This window comes from Cyrtonyx montezumae, unplaced genomic scaffold (assembly GCF_038088225.1).
Source record: "Cyrtonyx montezumae isolate F1298 unplaced genomic scaffold, pur_monq_1.0 scaffold_24, whole genome shotgun sequence".
NCBI classification, from domain to species: Eukaryota; Metazoa; Chordata; class Aves; order Galliformes; family Odontophoridae; genus Cyrtonyx; species Cyrtonyx montezumae.
In genome coordinates, this window is record NW_027071981.1 from 2,032,986 (window position 1) to 2,051,648 (window position 18,663).

Genomic DNA, 18,663 nt, shown 5'->3' on the forward strand with positions numbered 1-18,663 from the left:
TACACGTGTATAGAGAACTTCTGAGAGGCTCTTTTAGCCTTGTGAGAAAACATCAAAATAATTTAGAATCCAGTTTTCAGATTCAAAGTCATTACTGGACATGACTACTCCTGAAAAGAAATTTGGCTGGCATCATGAAGCTTTCGGTGAAAGCTTTTCCCGCGGCCAAACCCGCCTCATGTGACTCGATGCTCTGAGGCCAGGAGCTCTGTGGGGTCCACCAGCCGGAGCGAGAGCCAACCAGCTTCGAGCTTACTGCGCCACAGCCCGCCTCCGGGAGCCAATAGGACGCCGGCTACAGCCGAGGTGCCCGCCCAGCCCCGGCGCGATGGCCGCCGCCACGAGTTGCCGGCGCGCCGCGCTCGGCGGTTTATCCGTGGGAGCCGTGAGCGGCCGCGCCGTGACGCGATGGCGGCGCTTCCTGCTGCCTGGCGGCGGACCGCGGCCGGTGCCCGCCCGCAGCGCGGCGGCGGAGCCCAGGCCCCGCTGTGCCGTGACGGTGGACGTCGGGGGCAGGTGAGGGGCTCGGTTTTGTTGTTGTCGGGGTTGTAGTGATCACGAGATGGTGGAGTTCAAGATCCCGAGTGGAAGGAGCAAAGCAAAAAGTAGGGTTGCTACCCTGGGCTTTAGGAGAGCCAACTTTGATCTCTTCCGGGACCTACTCGGAGCTATTCCGTGGGCTAGGGTGTTAGAAGGTAAGGGGGCCTGTGAGAGCTGGCCGGCATTTAAACAGCTCTTCTTCCAAGCTCAGGATCAGCGCGTCCCTGTGAGCAAGAAATCGGGAAAGGGAGTCAGGAAACCTGAGTGGGTGAGCAAGGAGCTCATGCGCAAGCTCAAAGGGAAGAGAAGGCCCATGAAATGTGGAAAAAGGGTCTGAGCACTTGGGAAGAATATAGAAAGGTTGTCAGGGGTGCAGTGAGGAAGGCTAAAGCACATCTGGAATTGAATCTGGCAGAAGTGATAAAGAATAATAAAAAAGGCTTTTTTAGGTATGTTAACAGTAAAAGGAAGACTAGAGAGAACGTGGGCCCCCTACTAGGTGGGGGGGGGTGTCTTGGTAACGGGGGATGCTGAGAAGGAGCCCCCATTACTGAACGCCTTCTTTGCTTCTGTCTTCAGTGAAAAATGATTCCCTCAAGAATCCCAGACCCTGGAGGTTAGTGAGAGGGTCTGGGGAATGGGAGACTTTCCTTGAGTCAGGGAAGAGGTGGTCTGTGAGCGCCTAGGCAATGCTAATGTTCATAAATCCATGGGATCCGATGGGGTGCATCCACGGGTGCTGAGGGGGCTGGCAGAGGTGATTGCTGAACCGCTCTCTACCATCTTTGAGAGGTCTTGGAGTATGGGGGATGTGCCTGATGACTGGAGGATAGCCAATGTCACTCCGGTCTTCAAAAAGGGCAAGAAGGAAGATCCGGGTAATTACAGGCCAGTCAGCCTCACCTCTGTCCCTGGAAAGGTGATGGAACAGCTTGTGCTGGATGCCATCTGCAGACAATTGGAAGAAAAGGATGTTATCTGGAGCAGCCAGCATGGGTTCACCAAGGGGAGGTCATGCTTGACCAACCTGGTGGCCTTCTATGATGTTGTCACTGGCTAGGTGGATAGGGGGAGGGCAGTGGATGTAGTCTACCTTGATTTCAGCAAGGCATTTTATACTGTCTCCCATGACATCCTTATAGCAAAGCTAAGGAAGCATGGGATAGATGTGTGGACATTAAAGTGGGTTGAGAACTGGCTGACTGGCAGAGTGCAGAGGGTTGTCATTGACGGTGCAGAGTCCAGTTCGAGACTCTTTTCAGCAGTGTGTGGGGACAGGACAAGGGGGAATGGACAGAAACTGCAGCACAGGAGGTTCTGCACGAATGTGCGCAAGAACTTCTTTATGGTGAGGGTGAGGAGCACTGGCACAGGCTGCCCGGGGGGTGTGTAATCTCCTTCTCTGGAGATATTCAAGACCCACCTGGACGCCTACCTGTGCGACCTGGTGTAGGGAACTGCTTTGGCAGGGGGGTTGGACTCCATGATCTCTTGAGGTCCCTTCCAACCCCTGTGATTCTATGGCTGTACGGACTGCAGCTGCCATCCTGAATAGATGCCACTGCTGAGCACATCGTGCGCTTGCAGTCGTCATGAAGAGGTTGTTTCTTTCTGACAGGAAGATGGAAGTATCTTCTGGAAAACTTGCCCGGTTTGCTGATGGAGCTGCTGTCGTTCAGGTAAAAACAGCCTCAGGTGTGTGAAACGTCACGTCTTCTGGGCCCAAGCGGTCCTTAGTGGGACATCAGGGTGTGGGAAGGAGCAGTGCAATTCCTACTGAGTGTTTGGCTGTGCGTAATGGGGGGGATGGAGCAGGCTTTTTTCTCTGAGTGCTTGCTGCTGCAAAGCATGGAGTGACGGGAGGTGTTTTCTGTGGAGAACATCACAAACTGAAATATTAACATCTTATTAAGTTTAGGACTTCATGTGCTCACAGGTAGATAATCTCAATGTGTTTTTCCTTGATCCAGCTAGGTGACACGGCAGTAATGGTCACAGCAGTCAGTAAAACCAAACCTTCTGCATCACAGTTCATGCCCTTAGTGGTAAGTTCTAACAACAAAACTTGTTTTCTGATGATTAGTGGTACAACTCATTAAACTGAGAGCTGAGGCGAGCGAGGAAGGCAAGCAGGGTGCAGAGTTTGGTTTCAGAATTGAAGCTGATGATAAAAATCACTGTGTCTGTAGATGAAGGATGAGCCATAGATGCTGTCTTCCTTCCACAAGCCCTATGGATTTAGATGTCTGCTACAACAGTAGGCTTCAATCGTTATAAATATATTGAAGGATTATTAAATAATTAATAATTCATTTTCTAACTTGTGGCTGATTAATGGTACATCTTTCAGGGAGTCTATCCTGGGACATTGCCTGTTTGATGCTTGTGTCCATGATCTGGAATTAATGCTCATCACTCAGGGTGCAGTCGGTTCAGCTCACCTTGCTCTGAGCAGGATATTGCACTGCAGACCTTGGCTAGCTTGAGCGATCCTGTTGCTCTGAAATCAGTGATCTGTTGTCTTTAAGATTCTTACTTTTGTTTTTGAAAGGTTGACTATCGTCAGAAAGCTGCAGCAGCAGGAAGAATTCCAACAAACTATCTGAGAAGAGAAATTGGCACTACTGATAGAGAAATTCTTACAAGCAGAGTAATAGGTAGGCTGCAATCATGTTATTTGCAATACTTTAAAATATTTCATCATATCACAAATGTTTGTGAAGAGGTGGTAATTTGTAACTGCTTCTTGCAAATTTGATTGTTTCTGCAGTAATATCAGGGAAAAAAAAACCTAACAAACTTCACATGTTAAAGCTTTATAGGGCCAGTTTTAAGAACTGTGTCAGATGGGGCTTTTTGCACATGTTTCTTTACACACGTGTCTTTATCTTAAGCTTCCATGTTGGCACCTTAGAGAGGTCATCAGCATTTTAAGACTGAGCTTTTCAGTTGAGAACAACAGTGTCTAAGGCCTGAGTTGTTAAAGATGGAGAGATAGAATTAAGAGTACCTTGGCATCTTGGAAGGAGCATACATGCTTTTGTTATTTTTCCTTGAGGATTGTATCTTTTTCATGTCTCATCATTAGAGGCATTTCTGATAATAAAATTATAACCATTATAAACAATGAAGATTCCTGAAAATGTTTTTGTCCCATGTTTCACGACTGGATATACTCACCCCTGTGTCTTTTATCCTTCTTTGAGTGCTGATGAAATTTTAGAGTTGATTCTATCTCATACTGAATTTCTTGGTGGGTTCTCCAGTTTCTCTTCTGGTTTGATTGGGTTGTTCATGTTTCTTTTGCAGATAGGTCCATCAGACCACTCTTTCCTGTAGGTTACTTTTATGATACACAGGTAGGTCGTGCTCTCCTTTACTTTATCTGCCTTTAGGATGGAAGAAAATCATGTGCTATAGAAACTATTTTGAGAAGAGTGATTATATTTATTAGCTTTGAGGATGGGCTTACACTTCAAGAAACAGGCTGATACTGTCCTTTTTACTTTCTCATTTTCTTGTCCTAAAACTTTCTTACGTGCTAGTTCTCAAACTTTGGTAGAGAGGTGCAGAGACAAATTCAAAAGCACTATGTATGGCAAGGGAAACTGAAGATAATGGATGCTACGTAGTGGATCTCTAGCATCAGTGTTCTAGTTCTTTAGCCTTCTGGTTCAAGCACCTGAACTGGCTTTCTTGTTTAAGTGTGTGAAATGCTTTGTTTTGTTGTCTTTAGTTTTGTAATGATAGCTAATACAGATGTACAGATCACAATTATTCATTGTCTTTTATCTTATGCCAGATCCTTTGTAATCTTTTAGCAGTAGATGGTGTCAATGATCCTGATGTTCTGGCAATTAATGGAGGTAAGGCTGCTGTTAAAAACATACTGCTTGTCTAATTTTAATGTAATTTATTTTGCTAATAGAGCTTTTTATCTCTTCATTCTAGCTTCTGCAGCTCTTGCTTTATCTGATATCCCATGGAATGGTCCTATTGGTAAGTACATATTTTGAAATCATGAGTGACCTGAACATAATGGAAGAATGAGGCAACAGTTTGCTTCATCTGACAAGAATTTGGATGTAAAGGTTGCTCTCTCGTTTCATGTAGTGAAATTCACATTGTGGTGTGTAGGATTATTGTACTTCAAATCGTTATTTTTTCTGGACATGATATAATTGTATAAGCATTTATAATCTGAAATAGTTTATTTTGGGACAACATTTAAGGAAGTTACTGTTTGCTATGGTACACTGTGTCTTAAAGCATTGTGGAGAAATGAGTGCTTTTTCTCCAGGAAACCAAGAGCTTTATTACTGCAAATGTTTTACGGGCACGTTCTATGCACTAGCCAGAGGTACTGCCCAAAAGAAGTTTTAACATAGGTAAAACTTACTTAGATTTATTATGAACATATTATTAACATGCTAATGAAAGCTAAGGATTTATTTTAAAATATTGTTTTTACTTTGAGAATTATATATTTAAATGTTGCCCTAAAATAAACTTTTTTGTTGTTTTGTTATAATTACAATAATAATGTACTGGAGTTTTTCTCTAGGTGCAGTAAGGGTAGGACTGGTTGATGGAGAAACTGTGATCAATCCAACTCGAAAACAAATGTCTTCTAGCCTTCTGAATTTAGTTGTTGCTGCAGCCCCACAAAACCAAGTTGGTAAGTAGATATTATTATCTGTTGAGTGTTCAGTTTGAAAAACAAGAAGGCACATCTTTTTTCTAATTTTTGAGACTTCTATTTTTAGTCACTATTGATAAGAAACTTTTAGGTAAATTCCGTTATTTTTACACTGTTTATTGGTGATTTGTATTTCCGTGGTTGAATTATAGATGGCTGTTACAGTGAGTTACTTTTTTTTTTTAACTTTCATTGATAGTTATGTTGGAAGCAACTGCTGAGAATATATTGCAGCAAGATTTCTGCCATGCCATCAAAGTAGGAGTGAAGCAAACCCAGAACATAATTCAAGGAATTCAACAGCTAGTGAAAGAGCGTGGTGTTGTCAAGAGAACTGTTCAGAAATTATTTATTCCTCCTGAAGAGATTGTGGAATCTGCAAAGAAGTAAGCTGGGAGTGAATAGTTCTGGTCTAACATCTATTAAGTAACTCAAAAATAGATTTTTAAAGATTATTTAATCATCTGTGATCAAAAAGTGCAGAGTGAATGGAAGTCTCATGCTCCGTGCTGCTTATGAAAATGTTTCATCTCCAAACATTTAAAAAATAAATACAAAAATACATAGTTGTACTTGAAACCATATTTTCAACAATTCTTTCTTTTCTTCCCGAAGACTTGCTTTTGACAAGATCTATGCAGTGTTCACAGATTTTACTCATGACAAAGTAAGTACAATTGAAGCATCATTTAATTATTTTTCATATAATGAAGCTAGTAGGATTTAGTTTTTGTCCTCCTCTGCGTGTATGTGCAATAGTAATAATAAATTGTCTTGTAAATCCTTATCTACCAGAATTAATTTGTAGTGATACTTATCAGTGTCTCTGAAATTACATGAAGATTCTATTACTTTGAGTTTTACAGAACTTCAAAATAAAGCCAACGACAGCCCAAAATTCTTATCTTCTGTTGTGTAGAGTTATCTAATCACAAATCCTATGTTCTAGATTTCTAGAGATGAAGCAATTAACAAAATAAGACTTGAAACAGAAGAGCAGCTGAAAGGTAATATTTTCTGATTTCCTGCTGTTTAGAAAAGCTTAAATGACACTGCTTAAATTTAGAATGCTGGCTTTTTGGCAAGGTTATCTTAGTAGTTTTCTGTAATTCATTTTATAGTTTTGGTTGCAATTGCTTTTTCTTTTACTTTGTATTTCTTGTATACCTAGAAAAATTTCCAGAGGCTGAGCCTTATGAAATCATGGAATCTTTCAATGCAGTCTCAAAGGATATCTTTAGAAATCTTATTCTGAATGAATACAGAAGGTAAGTATGTCAAACTCCACACTGAAGAATAGTTTCTGAAATGTTTTTTAATCTAAGACTATAGTTTCATCTCAGTTTCTGTTCCTAACTTTAGGTGTGATGGGAGAGATTTGACTTCCCTCAGAGATATTAAATGTGAAGTAAACATGTTTAAAACGCTTCATGGATCAGCCTTATTTCAGAGAGGTCAAACACAGGTAGGTTTTTTTTGTTGTTGTTAAAAAGATATCAAAACAGGTGATTTGGTGTGAGATACAGCCTCGTTCATTTTTAGGAAAGCATTTGGGAGATTGACTTTTCGAGCATTAGCTCAACTGGGTTTTTGATACTTGGCAGTGTGAAGTTGTGCATGTCATGAGATCCTCTAAATGAAACTTGATGTATTGAAAAAATATTTAACTGGACTAAAAGGGAAATGGTACAAAAAATTACAGATCGTATGAGTTGTTTGTTTTGTTTTTTTTAAATTCTTCCCAACAGTGTGAGGTGGGTAGATTTTAAGATTATACTCGGGATCTACAGGAAGGGTCGTAAGGAGGATCTCGGGAACTACAGACCTGTCAGTCTGACCTCAGTGCCAGGAAATGTTATGGAATAGGTCATCTTGAGTGAGATCATGTGACATTCGTGGGATAACTGGGAGATCAGGCCTAGGCTTGTGTTCGTGAAAGACAGGTCCTGCTTGACCAACCTGAACTCCTTCTCTGTTTGAGTGACCCATCTGGTGGATGAGGGAAAGGCTGTTGATGTAGTCTGCCTAGACTTCAGCCAACCCTTTGGCACTGTCTGCCACAGTATTCTCCTGGAGAAGCTGGCAAGTAACGTGGCTTGGACAAGCATACTCCTAACTGAGTAAATAACTGGCTGGATGGTTGAGCTGAGAGAGTGATGGAGAATGGAGTTAAATCCAGCTGGTGTCTGATCACAAGTGATGTGTTTTCCAGGGGTCAGTTCTGGGGCCTGTCCTCTTCAGTATCTTTATTGATGACTTGGGTGAAGGGATTGAGTGCACCTTTATTAAATTTGCAGGTGACATCAAGCTGGGAGGAAATGTACGTTTGCCTTGGGGTAGGAAGGCCCTACAGAGCAGTGTGGACAGGCTGGATTGCTGGGCAAAGGCCAGCGGGGTGAAGTTCAGTAAGACCAAGCCCTGCACTTTGGCCACAGCAACCCCAGGCACTGCTACAAGTTTGGGGCAGAGAGGCTGGAAGACTGTGTGGAAGAAATGGACCGGGGGGTGTTGGCTGACACTCAGCTCAACATGAGTCAGCAGTGTGCCAAGGCAGACAAGAAAGCAATGGGCATCCTGGCTTGCATCAGAAATAGTGTTGCCAGCAGCAGCAGGGGAATTATTATCCCTCTGTACTCAACTCTGGTAAGGCCACAGCTTGAGGTGTTGAGCCCCTCACTGCAGGAAAGACACTGAGCCCTGCAGCGTGTCCAGAGAAGGGCAGCAGAGCCGTGAGGGGTCTGGAGCACAGAGTGATGGGAGCAGCTGAGGGAATGGGGCTGTTCAGTCTGGAGAAGAGAAGGATCAGGGGAGACCTCATCGCTCTCTGCAACGACCTGAAAGGAGGCTGTGTGAGGTGGGGCTGGTCTCTGCTCCCGTGTAACTAGTGACAGGGCTACAGGGAATGGCCTCAAGTTGCAATATGGGTTTGGATATTAGGAAAAATTTCTTTTCTGAGAAAGTGGTGAAGCGTTGGCACAGGCTGCCCAGGGAGGTGCTTGAGGCACTGTCCCTGGATGCGTTCGAGAAACATGTAAATGTGGTATCAAGGGACGTGGTTTAGTGTGGTTATCTTGGTGGTAGGTAATGGTTGGACTGAATGATCTTGGGGGTCTTTTCCAACCTTGGTGATTCTATAATCAGGTCTCTTAGAGTTAGTTATTAATTAAATGTCTGTTTTTCTTGGAGGATTCAGCCGTTGTTGTGACTCACAGCTGGGTATGTGGGTAGCTATAAAGACAGACTTGCTTCTTATTGTTGGGTCCTGGATATCCTGCTAAAAATAACACATGGTGGAAGACTGCGTCTTGCTGTTTGACACACCACTGTCTGCACAGTTAAGAACCTTGATTCTTTAATGAGCTACTTCAGTTTTACAAAACGTACTGTTGACTTCTGAGTTAAATTGGTATTTTTGACTGTGATCTATGTGATCATACAAGTTGTAAATGTTTGAGATTCGAAGAAAAAGTGGTACGTGATGCCATCGTATTTGTTGCTGTAATTATTCTTTATTGTTGTTTTTTTCTACCAGTATGAAAAGTGTTTCCCTTGTTTACTTTTTTTCAGGTTCTCTGCACTATTACATTTGACTCCATAGAATCAAGTGTAAAATCAGATCTCATCTCAACAGCTGTGAGGTATGTGTGTCATTGGGTGGTTTTTTTTTTGTCAGTAGTGAGAATGTAAGCACATTCATAATAGTACCTATTAACATATAAAAATATGTTAATTCCACAGACACACATGTGAAATTTAGGGGTAGTGCAAGTAATGTCCAGTCTGGATTTGAGAGGATGAAAATAGCAAGTGATGCTTGGAATGTGATCCATCTCCCAATCATTTCAGTGCTTTCTCATGGGTTTTGAAGCTTCAATGTGTAACCCGTGTGGCCCATGAAGCACTGCTTTGTCAGGCTTGGTTCAAGTGTTTCCCACACAAAAGGGAACAGGGGTTTTTTTGTTTGTTTTCCCTAGCTGAATGAGCCTCTCTAAATATTTGATCTCAAAATAGGAATGTTCAGAAAATAAAAATGTTCCTGGCCTTTTTTTTAGTGGAGTAAGAAAATCTGAGCTCGCAGTGTAGCAAACAAGCCCTTGTGCCATTAACTTTCTGATGCCAAGAGCTGACTTGTTTTAAAGGGGAAAATCCTTCCTTTTAAAGCTGCAGTTGAGTGATCTCATCCCATCAGCGTGGGAGCTTTCACGTTGTAGTGTCAGGTTTGTTTTCCTTCTGCTTATTTATTTATTTACTTATTTAGTTTTGACCTGGAGGTGCTTGCCTGTCTTTGTTTATTTTGGTAGTAATATACTATAGCAATTCTGAGAATTCAGTTTATGCTAAATGCTCTTTAACTAGTGGCCAGTAGGCTGCTTCATAAACAAGAGAGAGATTGCCTGTATGTAGAACTCAGTGAAGCAAGTCTTGAGCTGAAACAGATTGGTTTTATAGAGCAGTGTTTTTATTTAAGTGTCCAGTCTTGTGATACTTAGGTAGAATTTCTGACCGAGGCATTTTCCAGCTTTTAATTGTGTCATCTTGTAGATGCTGAATTTTTCTACTGAGTGCTGACTCCTTACTGAAGTGCATGCAGTAACATACTGGTTCTTGAAGTTTGTCTGCCTTTTGATGGATCAAAATCAGCATGAAACTAGGAACACTGTTTAAATGACCACGGTTGACACGTGATGCTCATGTCTTTGTAGACCATTGTTCTAATGCAATTAATACCAAAAAAAAAAAAAGGAAAAAAAAACAACCATAATCTTAAGAAAAGAAAAATTGGACAAATAGTGAATCAACTGATGAGCTGGTCTGGTCATTTTGTAGGCATAGCTGAATATAATTTTACTTACTACATATAGGATGTAAGACATTTCCTTTTTTGACATGTTCTTGTTGTGTTTTGTTGTGTTTTTTTTATTAATAGTGGAATAAAAGATAAGAACTTCATGCTTCACTACGAGGTGAGAATTTTATTGTCACAGATTTGCACGACTTGTGTAAAAGTTTCTGGTCTTGCTTTTAAAGGTGAAATTGGTCCCTTCCAAGGATGCTAATTATTTCTAGATTGATGCTAATTTTAAGTTATATGTGAATTTATTCTACAGTTTATAAACAGAAGTGCAGTTAAATAATTTGCAAGTTGCCATTTTATGCAATCTTCCTAGTAGTTTAACACTTGTTAGCTCCTTAAGGAGCAGGATTAACCTCCTCAATTATTTCTAGTAAGTTATTAATATGTAATATTAAATATATTAATATGTAATATTAATAATACCTGCCATTCTACACCAATAGTACATCGTGCTTTTTACAGCCTTTGGAAATTACCTGTTGTATTTTGTATGGGCAAGAGACATGTGTTGCATTGTCTGGAAGACAGAAACGAGATTTCTAACCCACGATTTAGCAGTCTTCATTAGAGTAAGGTTGTTGCTTTATTCCTTGGCCATCTTGCAACTGCTTTATTCTCTCTTGTTCTGTGGAATAAAAGCACGTGCAAAACAAAAACGCTATGTCAGCTAATCTCAACTTGGAGACTAAGTGACTGATAGCTGATGTTTTGTTGTTTGATTTTCGTTTTGGTTGTTTCTGTTTTGTTTTCACTTTGAGATGCACCAAAACTTCAAAGAAACTTTTTTCCGAAGTGTGTGCTTTGAAGTGGAAAAAGGAGTAGTTAGTTTTCTGTATATGTATCTTGGAATTTCTTTCCTCCCTACAGTTTCCTCCTTATGCAACTAATGAGATTGGCAAAGTTACAGGTGTGAATAGAAGAGAACTTGGACATGGTAAGATAAGACTACCGAGGCAGTCTCATGCTCTAACCATTAATATTTCTGTCTGCTTGTTTTTAACTCATGGCTCAATTTTTGCTTTTTTTTTTTTTTGCCAGGTGCACTGGCAGAGAGGGCATTGAAACCAGTTATTCCCCAGGATTTCCCATTCACAATACGAGTTACTTCTGAAGTTTTAGAGTCAAATGGTACTATGATTTTCTTAACCTTTGAGAAATGAGAGGTGAAAATTGGTTCTTAAAGAAGAATCCAGATGTGATGTTTTTGTAGGCCACAGATTTCATTAAGTTTTAAAATTTGGTACTTAATATCAGTAATGATGCTTGTTGGTCTTTGTTTGGTACCAATACCATGAAACATTTGAAAATGTTACCCATTTCTTGATAAAGTATTTCTGCTGTAAAAACCTTCTGGCGAAGTGCAGTTATTTATTACAATATGTGGGTTGCTGTGCAGTAACTTCTGGATAGCAGAGAGTTAATTTTCAGATTGGCATTGAAGAATATCACTAGCAGCTTTTATTTCAGATGCTTTCGACCAGTGTGTAATGCTACTGTTTTTTTCCTTGTGCTCTAACTCCCTAGGATCCTCTTCAATGGCTTCTGCATGTGGTGGAAGTCTGGCATTAATGGATGCAGGTACAGAATGTGGTACTTACAATATGCAGTTTATCTTCATGTTAAAGGATTTTGAAATGATCAAAGCTTATAAAAATTGATTTTTAACTACTGTTATTAGGAGTTCCTGTGTCAAGTGCAGTGGCAGGTGTAGCAGTGGGTCTCGTTACCAAATACAATCTGGAAGGGGGAGAACTTGAGGACTACCGTTTGCTGACAGACATCCTGGTGAGTGTTTCTGGCCCAGTCATTTCTAGTGGTACTTGGAGCTTTCTTCTGTAGCATTATTTTACCCCTGTAATTCTAGGTGCTACTGTATTATTTCTTTTAAGCACTTAAAAGCTTTCTATTTTCACTGAATTTTGTAAGGAAGAGATTTGTAGTCGCTGGATGCTTTAGTTTACTGAAAAGCACAGTGTACTGGGAGGAGAATGAGCTGTTGGCAAGGTTGTTGGAGAGAGAAAACATGTTGTCATCCTTCTGCTTCTTGCGGCTGTCATTGACAGTGCTGTTCAGAAAACTAGTCCACAGAAGTTCTTATTTGTGAGGAGGAAACCTTATTCATCAGGAACAGTGAGATAAGACTGGGGATGGGTGGGGAGAAGTCTGAAAGGTGAGAATGACTCTGCAAGTTTTGCCAGGTCCCCTTTGTGGCTTATTGACACTAAGAATGTGCTTTTAGGTACAGTGGGTCTTAGCATTGGGATGTATTTATTTGCCAATTTGTTTTTTTCTGCTTACACTGACAGGGAATTGAAGACTATTATGGTGATATGGATTTCAAGATGGCAGGTACTAGCAAAGGAATAACTGCCTTGCAGGTACACTAATAGGAAATACTGCTCTAATTAATCTTCAAGAAGATTGTCTCTGAAAAAAAAAAAAAGCCCCAAACTTTTCCCTACATATTGATGTCTCTTAACTGTTCTCACACTAGGTTGATCTGAAACTTCCAGGAATACCAATAAAAATTATCATGGAAGCTATTCAGCAAGCTACAGGTACGTGCATGCATTTACATCTGTTTTACTAAATTATAAAATGTATTAAATTATAAGCTGCGCTTTATTTTTCACTTGAGAATGGGGAAATGAGGAAGATTTTCTACCTTCCCTCCCCCATAATATATTATGGTTACATATTTGTGTTGATTTTGTTAGAGGAGTGTTTAGTCTCTAGAGAGCTTGACCTTTCCCAGTACAGTGCTTCATATCATTGTACATAAGTATCAGTGAAAATAGGTGCTTCTCCTAGAGGTTTTTTTTCTGCTAAGAGAACAACAACAACTGAAAAAATGCAATTGGTGTGATACTCATGATGCAGAGTGGTGGTGAAGAGCAAAATGGTTCTGGGGAGAAAAAAAATAAAAAGCATTAAAACTTGTAGCAGCAGATTGGGGAGAAATGTCACTCATGTAGAACAATTGAGAGAGTAAGTTTGTTGGTTTTGTTGCAATCTTATACAATACCTCTTTCTTTTCCCCAACCCATGCAGCTGCAAAGAGGGAGATTTTACAGATTATGAACGAAACACTGGCAAAACCCAGACCTAACAGAAAAGAAAGTGGACCAGTTGTAGGTAATATTAGCTGTACGTTGATATGAATGGATAGCCTTTAATTAATAGTTTTTAAGAAGCTGCTATGGGAAACAGCTTCTATTAACAAATGTTTCGTTTTTCTGTCTCTGCCCCACTGGGGATATTTTTTGATTTGTGCTTTGAGGAGGATTTTTGCTTTTTATTGCCCTACAGGGCAGTATTGTGCCATTTTAGTTGACACCAGAAAGCAGAATTGAGCTGGAATTTTGTGAAACTCATGAAATCAGAATAGATGTAGATGTCAGTACTGGAATGGCTTGTGGTAATTTATGCTCTAAGTGCTTGCATTCTGTATTTTATTTTAGTTCTTAAATGTAATTTGATCACTGTTCAGCATATAATATTAATAGCTGACCAAAATTAAACCTAAACAAATTAGATTTGATTTTTGTGTTGGTATTTGGGTTTATCATTTTCAGCATTTCCGAGTATCTTTACATGCTCTTTCAGAAACTATCCATGTTCCATTATCAAAAAGGCTGAGATTCATTGGTCCTGGTGCCTATAATTTGAAGAAGCTGCAGGCACAGACTGGTAAGACATCCTTGCTTACTGTGATAAATTATCCTAATGTACTCTTAGGTTCTCTTCACTGTGCAAGAATTATTACAGTAGAGTTCTAATTAATGGATCTTGGTAGCACAGGTAGGATTCTTGCAGCTACTGTTAAGCATTAATGCTTTCCTTGTTCTTTCAGAACCTAGAAGTAGGGAAGGTTAAACTTCCCAAATTGTTCAGTGTAAGTGACATTTGTGATTCAGTGAGAGCATGGTAGGAAATACGCAAGAAGTACAGGTGAGCAAGAAGTGTACTTTGTGCTGCAGGCTACCTCATCGTTTATGTTTTCGGACTTGTACATAAACTGTTATGGTGCTCAGTACAAATCAAGCATTCTCTTGTATCTTTGCAAGTCACACCTGTGTTTAGAATGGTTAAGACTTTCTTCACTGAGCTCGAGTGTGTAGGTTCTCCGTAGAATTGTTTGTGGTTCGTTTTGCAGTAGGAGTTTCCAGAAGTATGTGCACTTAGGACAGTTCTTTTCAGGGCTTACACAGGAGGTCGTTAAAGGTCTTTATGAGAACAGTGTTCTAGATGATGTTGGCTAAGCAGTGAGGTCAGGCAAGTCTGATGTGTTACAAATGTGTTTCAAGCTTTAGTTTTATTAAGATGGGTATTAAATTATTTGTTAAATGCTGACACTTCTTAAGTGAACACTCTCAAGATATTTTTTTCCTCTTATGAGAAGATTATAATAAAGAATAATTTTGCAAATGTGAATGGCTCCATGTGGGGTGCAAGTTTGTTCAAGTGTTTGGCAAGCATACCTGTAACGTGGTTTCTGTAGAAAAGCTTCTATTGCAAAGAACAATTGAAGTAATTGAAACAGATCTCTATCAAAATATACAAGATCATTTTGCTGTGCCAGTCTGTAAGGAGTTAACAAAATGAATAATACCAAATGATGTTGTTAGCTGCTATATTGTATAGATGATGGAATTGGAAAGATGATCTGAGTGGGAAAGAGACAATCAATACAAAGAAATGCTCACCCATCTCTAAGGATCACGGGAAAAACTCCACAAAGGAGCAATCTCCACCAAGAGATCCTTCCCCAGTGGTGGTCAGCCCTTAAATGGGGTCTGGGAGAGGTGCAGCCAGACTCCACCCATTCTGGTCACACAGGTGCATTGCCTTCACCTGTGCTCCTGCAGCTGACTCAGTGCTCACCTCAGGTGATCCATCAGTGGTTCAGGACCTGATTCAACAGTTCCCATACACAGTCTTTACTAGATGTGAATCTTCTGCTTGCTAAAACACAGTCATTTCTTCACTGATAAATTCTATTTCTAAGGTGTAACTTTAAGTCAGCTGGATGAAGAGACGTATTCTGTGTTTGCTCCCACACCTAGTGCTATGCATGAAGCAAGAGAATTTATCCGTGAAATCTGCAAAGACGATGTAAGGACAAAGTTCTGTTTTTGTCAGCTTTTCCAGATTGTGTTTTGTGAGTATGTGCCTTACTGTTTTTACTTTTATCCCCTGTAGCAAGAAGTTAATTTGGAATTTGGAGCAGTTTATACAGCCACAATAACTGAAATAAGGTATGAAAAGCGCTCTGAAGTTGAATTTAGTTTATGTACTTCGGGCATGTTTCTGATACGTGATGTAATATTGATTTTTCTAAAGGATGCCAAACTCATGTTGGTGATTTTGGTACTTAGATTATTCATGATACTTTGCTCCATTGAAAACATTCTCTTCTCAATAAGGCTGTTTATTTTTGCTACTTATTTTTTAGAATATCTCTTTAAATTATAAATCTTAAGGTCTTTTTTGCCTTTGTATGAAGGGATGGTAGGAACTTGCTTTTTACTTTTCTGTGAAATGAATTTTGTATTGAAATTACATGTGCTTTATGGGCGTTCTGTGTACTTACTGTGAGACAATACGTTTTAATAACTTCCATCCACTTTCAGTTAAGGAGAAATGCAAAGACGTCGTTGTTGGTGTAAAATTTTAAATTCTTTTAAATGATGAGTAAAATCATTGATGAAAAGTTCACCAGAGCTTGTGCTGGAGTCAGTTTGCAAAATGAGTTGCGTACAGATTTCTCTCACAGTGTTTTGAAATAACTGTGCTGTTCTCTGCTTCAGAGATTCGGGAGTGATGGTAAAATTGTATCCAAACATGACACCAGTGTTGCTTCATAATTCGCAGCTTGATCAAAGAAAGGTAACACATGCTTAAAGTGTGAACTAGAGATTCTTAACCATTGCTTTGCTTTCCATCATTTCTCACTAAACCTAGTGTGCGTTAGTTTCCACACACTATGGATTTTTGGAGTCTTAGTCTAGCAACATCTTCCTGTTGTCCTGTATTAGAGCTGCAAGGAATCTAACTCTGAGAGTGCTGTGGTTGTGCTCTTGATGCTGTTAAGCACATCACCATCTTTATGTCTAATACCCTTTCCTACGTAACACAGCAGTTGTTCATTAGCCTGTATGGAGCCACTTAGGTCCATGTGAAGTTGCTTGATACGTAACGTGAAGAAAAATGTATTGTTCCTGTTTTGCTTTTATTCTCCTCCTAAAAACTGTTGGTGTAAATTGATAGCAGAAGTTCATGTTCGTGTCAGAGGCAAGCACAGAAGAAGGTATTTTCCCAGCACTGACCAAATCCTTGCATGTGTTGCTGACAGAAGGGCAGGGAGTGGCTTAAGGAAGTACAGGTGTGGTTTTAACAAATGCAGATGTAGGAAGATTTAATAGCTATTTAAATGTAACTGTCAGCTACGTTTTTGATAGTGTTCTGTATCTATATAAACGATCCATTAATTAAATTCTTGTGGTCTCTGGCTTGGCAACAAACAATAAATAGACCTACTACCTCCTGCCTTGTTTGTGAGGAAAATGCACCTGTGATTTCTTCCTCATCCTTCTGTAAGATGGCTCCCTCTTCCAAGAAATAGTAGTTGTTTCAGGCACCTCATAGTGGTTTGCAGTGTATTCTAAGAAAACATCAACTTCGTAGAGAGCTTATAAACACTCATACTTCTCAACTGGAGAGACAGAGTGGGTCTAAATTCCTGCCTTGCTGTTACTCTCACTGAAAGAATATTTCCTTTACAGCTGTTGTTACTTGGCATTTATGTTTACTTTTCACCATAATGCAATACAAAAGCAAACATTGTTTCTTTGGTATATCTTAACAGAAAAAATCTACTGTAGTTAAGAGAATTCATGCTTTACAGAGTCCCTAAAGGAAGGTCTCTTTAAAACAAAACATTGTAAGATTCAACTGTTGTTTTTTTTTTTTCTTCTGAAAAATACTGTGTTCTAGGTCAAACATCCTAGTGCCTTGGGATTGGAAGTTGGACAAGAAATACAGGTAATTGTATGGAGTTTAAATTGATAACAGACTGCCTTTCATGTATTAGTACTTGTGTGAATTCCTATATTTTGTGTTTATGAAGGAAGTACTGTCAGATTATTTTTCTGTGCTGCTTAAATGTCTGAATTAAAAAAAAAGTCACAATTTTTACTGTCATTCTTGCTATCCTAAGCAGCACATTAACTCGATTGAGCAGTATAGACTTGAACAGTGTCTGTTGTATGTTCTTTTCTTAGCATTAAAAAAATAAATGAAGGTAAATGCCAGTTCTAGCTCTCCATGTCGGTCACTGTCATCTTATCTGATATAACTTCATGATGTCTGAAGCATTGTGGTGATCTAAAAGGGAAGAGTTTTCTTAACAGGTTAAATACTTTGGACGTGATCCAACTGATGGCAGAATGAGACTTTCACGCAAAGTTCTGCAGTCACCAGCCACAGCTGTGCTTAGGACCCTTACAGACAAAAACAGTATTGTCGTGGGAGGTATTGCTCCAGAGTCATCTACTTCATCACAGTGACAAGTAAGGCTACCAGAAATATGAGAGACAGCTCTGTACTGTACCTTCCTTACAAGAACTCTGTAGAATTCTATCAGTCTTTCTTATAATGTTCAGTTAATCTTCAGCGTTGTGGAAATACTGTCTGCCAGCTGTGTTACAACTTTTCATAAGGAGCTTGATGTTGTATAGTGGGTTCAAATGTCTCAGTGGTTTACAGCATCCTAGAACAGTGTACTTTCTCCAAAACCAGTTTACCTCTTAAATGTTTAAGTATTCAATCTTCTCTAACCTGCCACCAGAAGTGTTTCTGAATTTGGTGCCCTGATTTTAGGTTACAGAGCGTTCTCTCTCTCTTCCTTTCTCTGTCTACCAGGCCTTCTTCCTGAAAACATGAGCCATCTTCACCTGAGTCTGCGGATGTCTTCACAGGAATCTGTATGTGGATGAGAGTGAATCATATTTTTAAAACCAATGCTGTTCATGCCTAAAGGTGATGTGGAGCTTCAAAGTCTTCAAACTGATGAAAACACTGTTCCAAAGAAAGACAGAAACAAGCAATGCACTTACCTTGTGTACCATGAGTGAGAACCTTAGGAACGTGGAATTATATAGATTAAAGAGCAGATTGCTGCTTTTTTTTTCTTTCCCAATTGCTTCAGTTTTCAAGATTTTCTTTTCAGTGTCATCTCAAGATGAAAGTGTAAAGGTGAGAAGTGCGGAAAAGTTCTTAAAGTAGTTCCTGGTAGAAGGAATAATCCTGTATATTTGGTCGGTGAGGTATGTTAGTGGTTGAGGTGTACTTGGCCAGCCCAAGTTCTGCTGGCTTTTCAGAGTACAAAATTGAAGTGTTGATAAAATGATCACCTTTATCATGACTGATACCATTTCAGAGAAGTAATCAGTGACTGCTGTAGGGTTCAGACTTGCTGAAATAATTGAGGAGAAGGGGGATGAAGAGCCTATGTGAAACATCATTGCTTGCTATCTGGGCTCATTAATACTGAGCTTTAAAATATATA

The 18,663-nt window shown here is 39.9% G+C and overlaps 1 protein-coding gene across 1 annotated transcript; it reads left to right on the forward strand.

Annotated features, from left to right (window-relative positions):
* The first annotated feature begins 313 nt into the window (after positions 1–313).
* Positions 314–18,368, forward strand: PNPT1 (polyribonucleotide nucleotidyltransferase 1). The gene is made up of 29 exons (XM_065739459.1): positions 314–516; positions 2,159–2,219; positions 2,511–2,585; positions 3,092–3,197; positions 3,850–3,899; positions 4,343–4,406; positions 4,492–4,539; positions 5,105–5,218; positions 5,439–5,625; positions 5,855–5,906; positions 6,189–6,246; positions 6,411–6,507; positions 6,602–6,704; positions 8,807–8,877; positions 10,167–10,203; positions 10,962–11,028; positions 11,133–11,222; positions 11,619–11,672; positions 11,773–11,879; positions 12,401–12,472; positions 12,589–12,652; positions 13,146–13,229; positions 13,701–13,784; positions 15,103–15,209; positions 15,297–15,352; positions 15,905–15,983; positions 17,091–17,138; positions 17,507–17,665; positions 18,018–18,368. The coding sequence occupies exons 1-28, from the start codon at positions 329–331 to the stop codon at positions 17,660–17,662; spliced, it is 2,379 nt and encodes a 792-aa protein (XP_065595531.1). The 5' UTR covers positions 314–328; the 3' UTR covers positions 17,663–17,665; positions 18,018–18,368.
* The last annotated feature ends 295 nt before the right edge of the window (positions 18,369–18,663 follow it).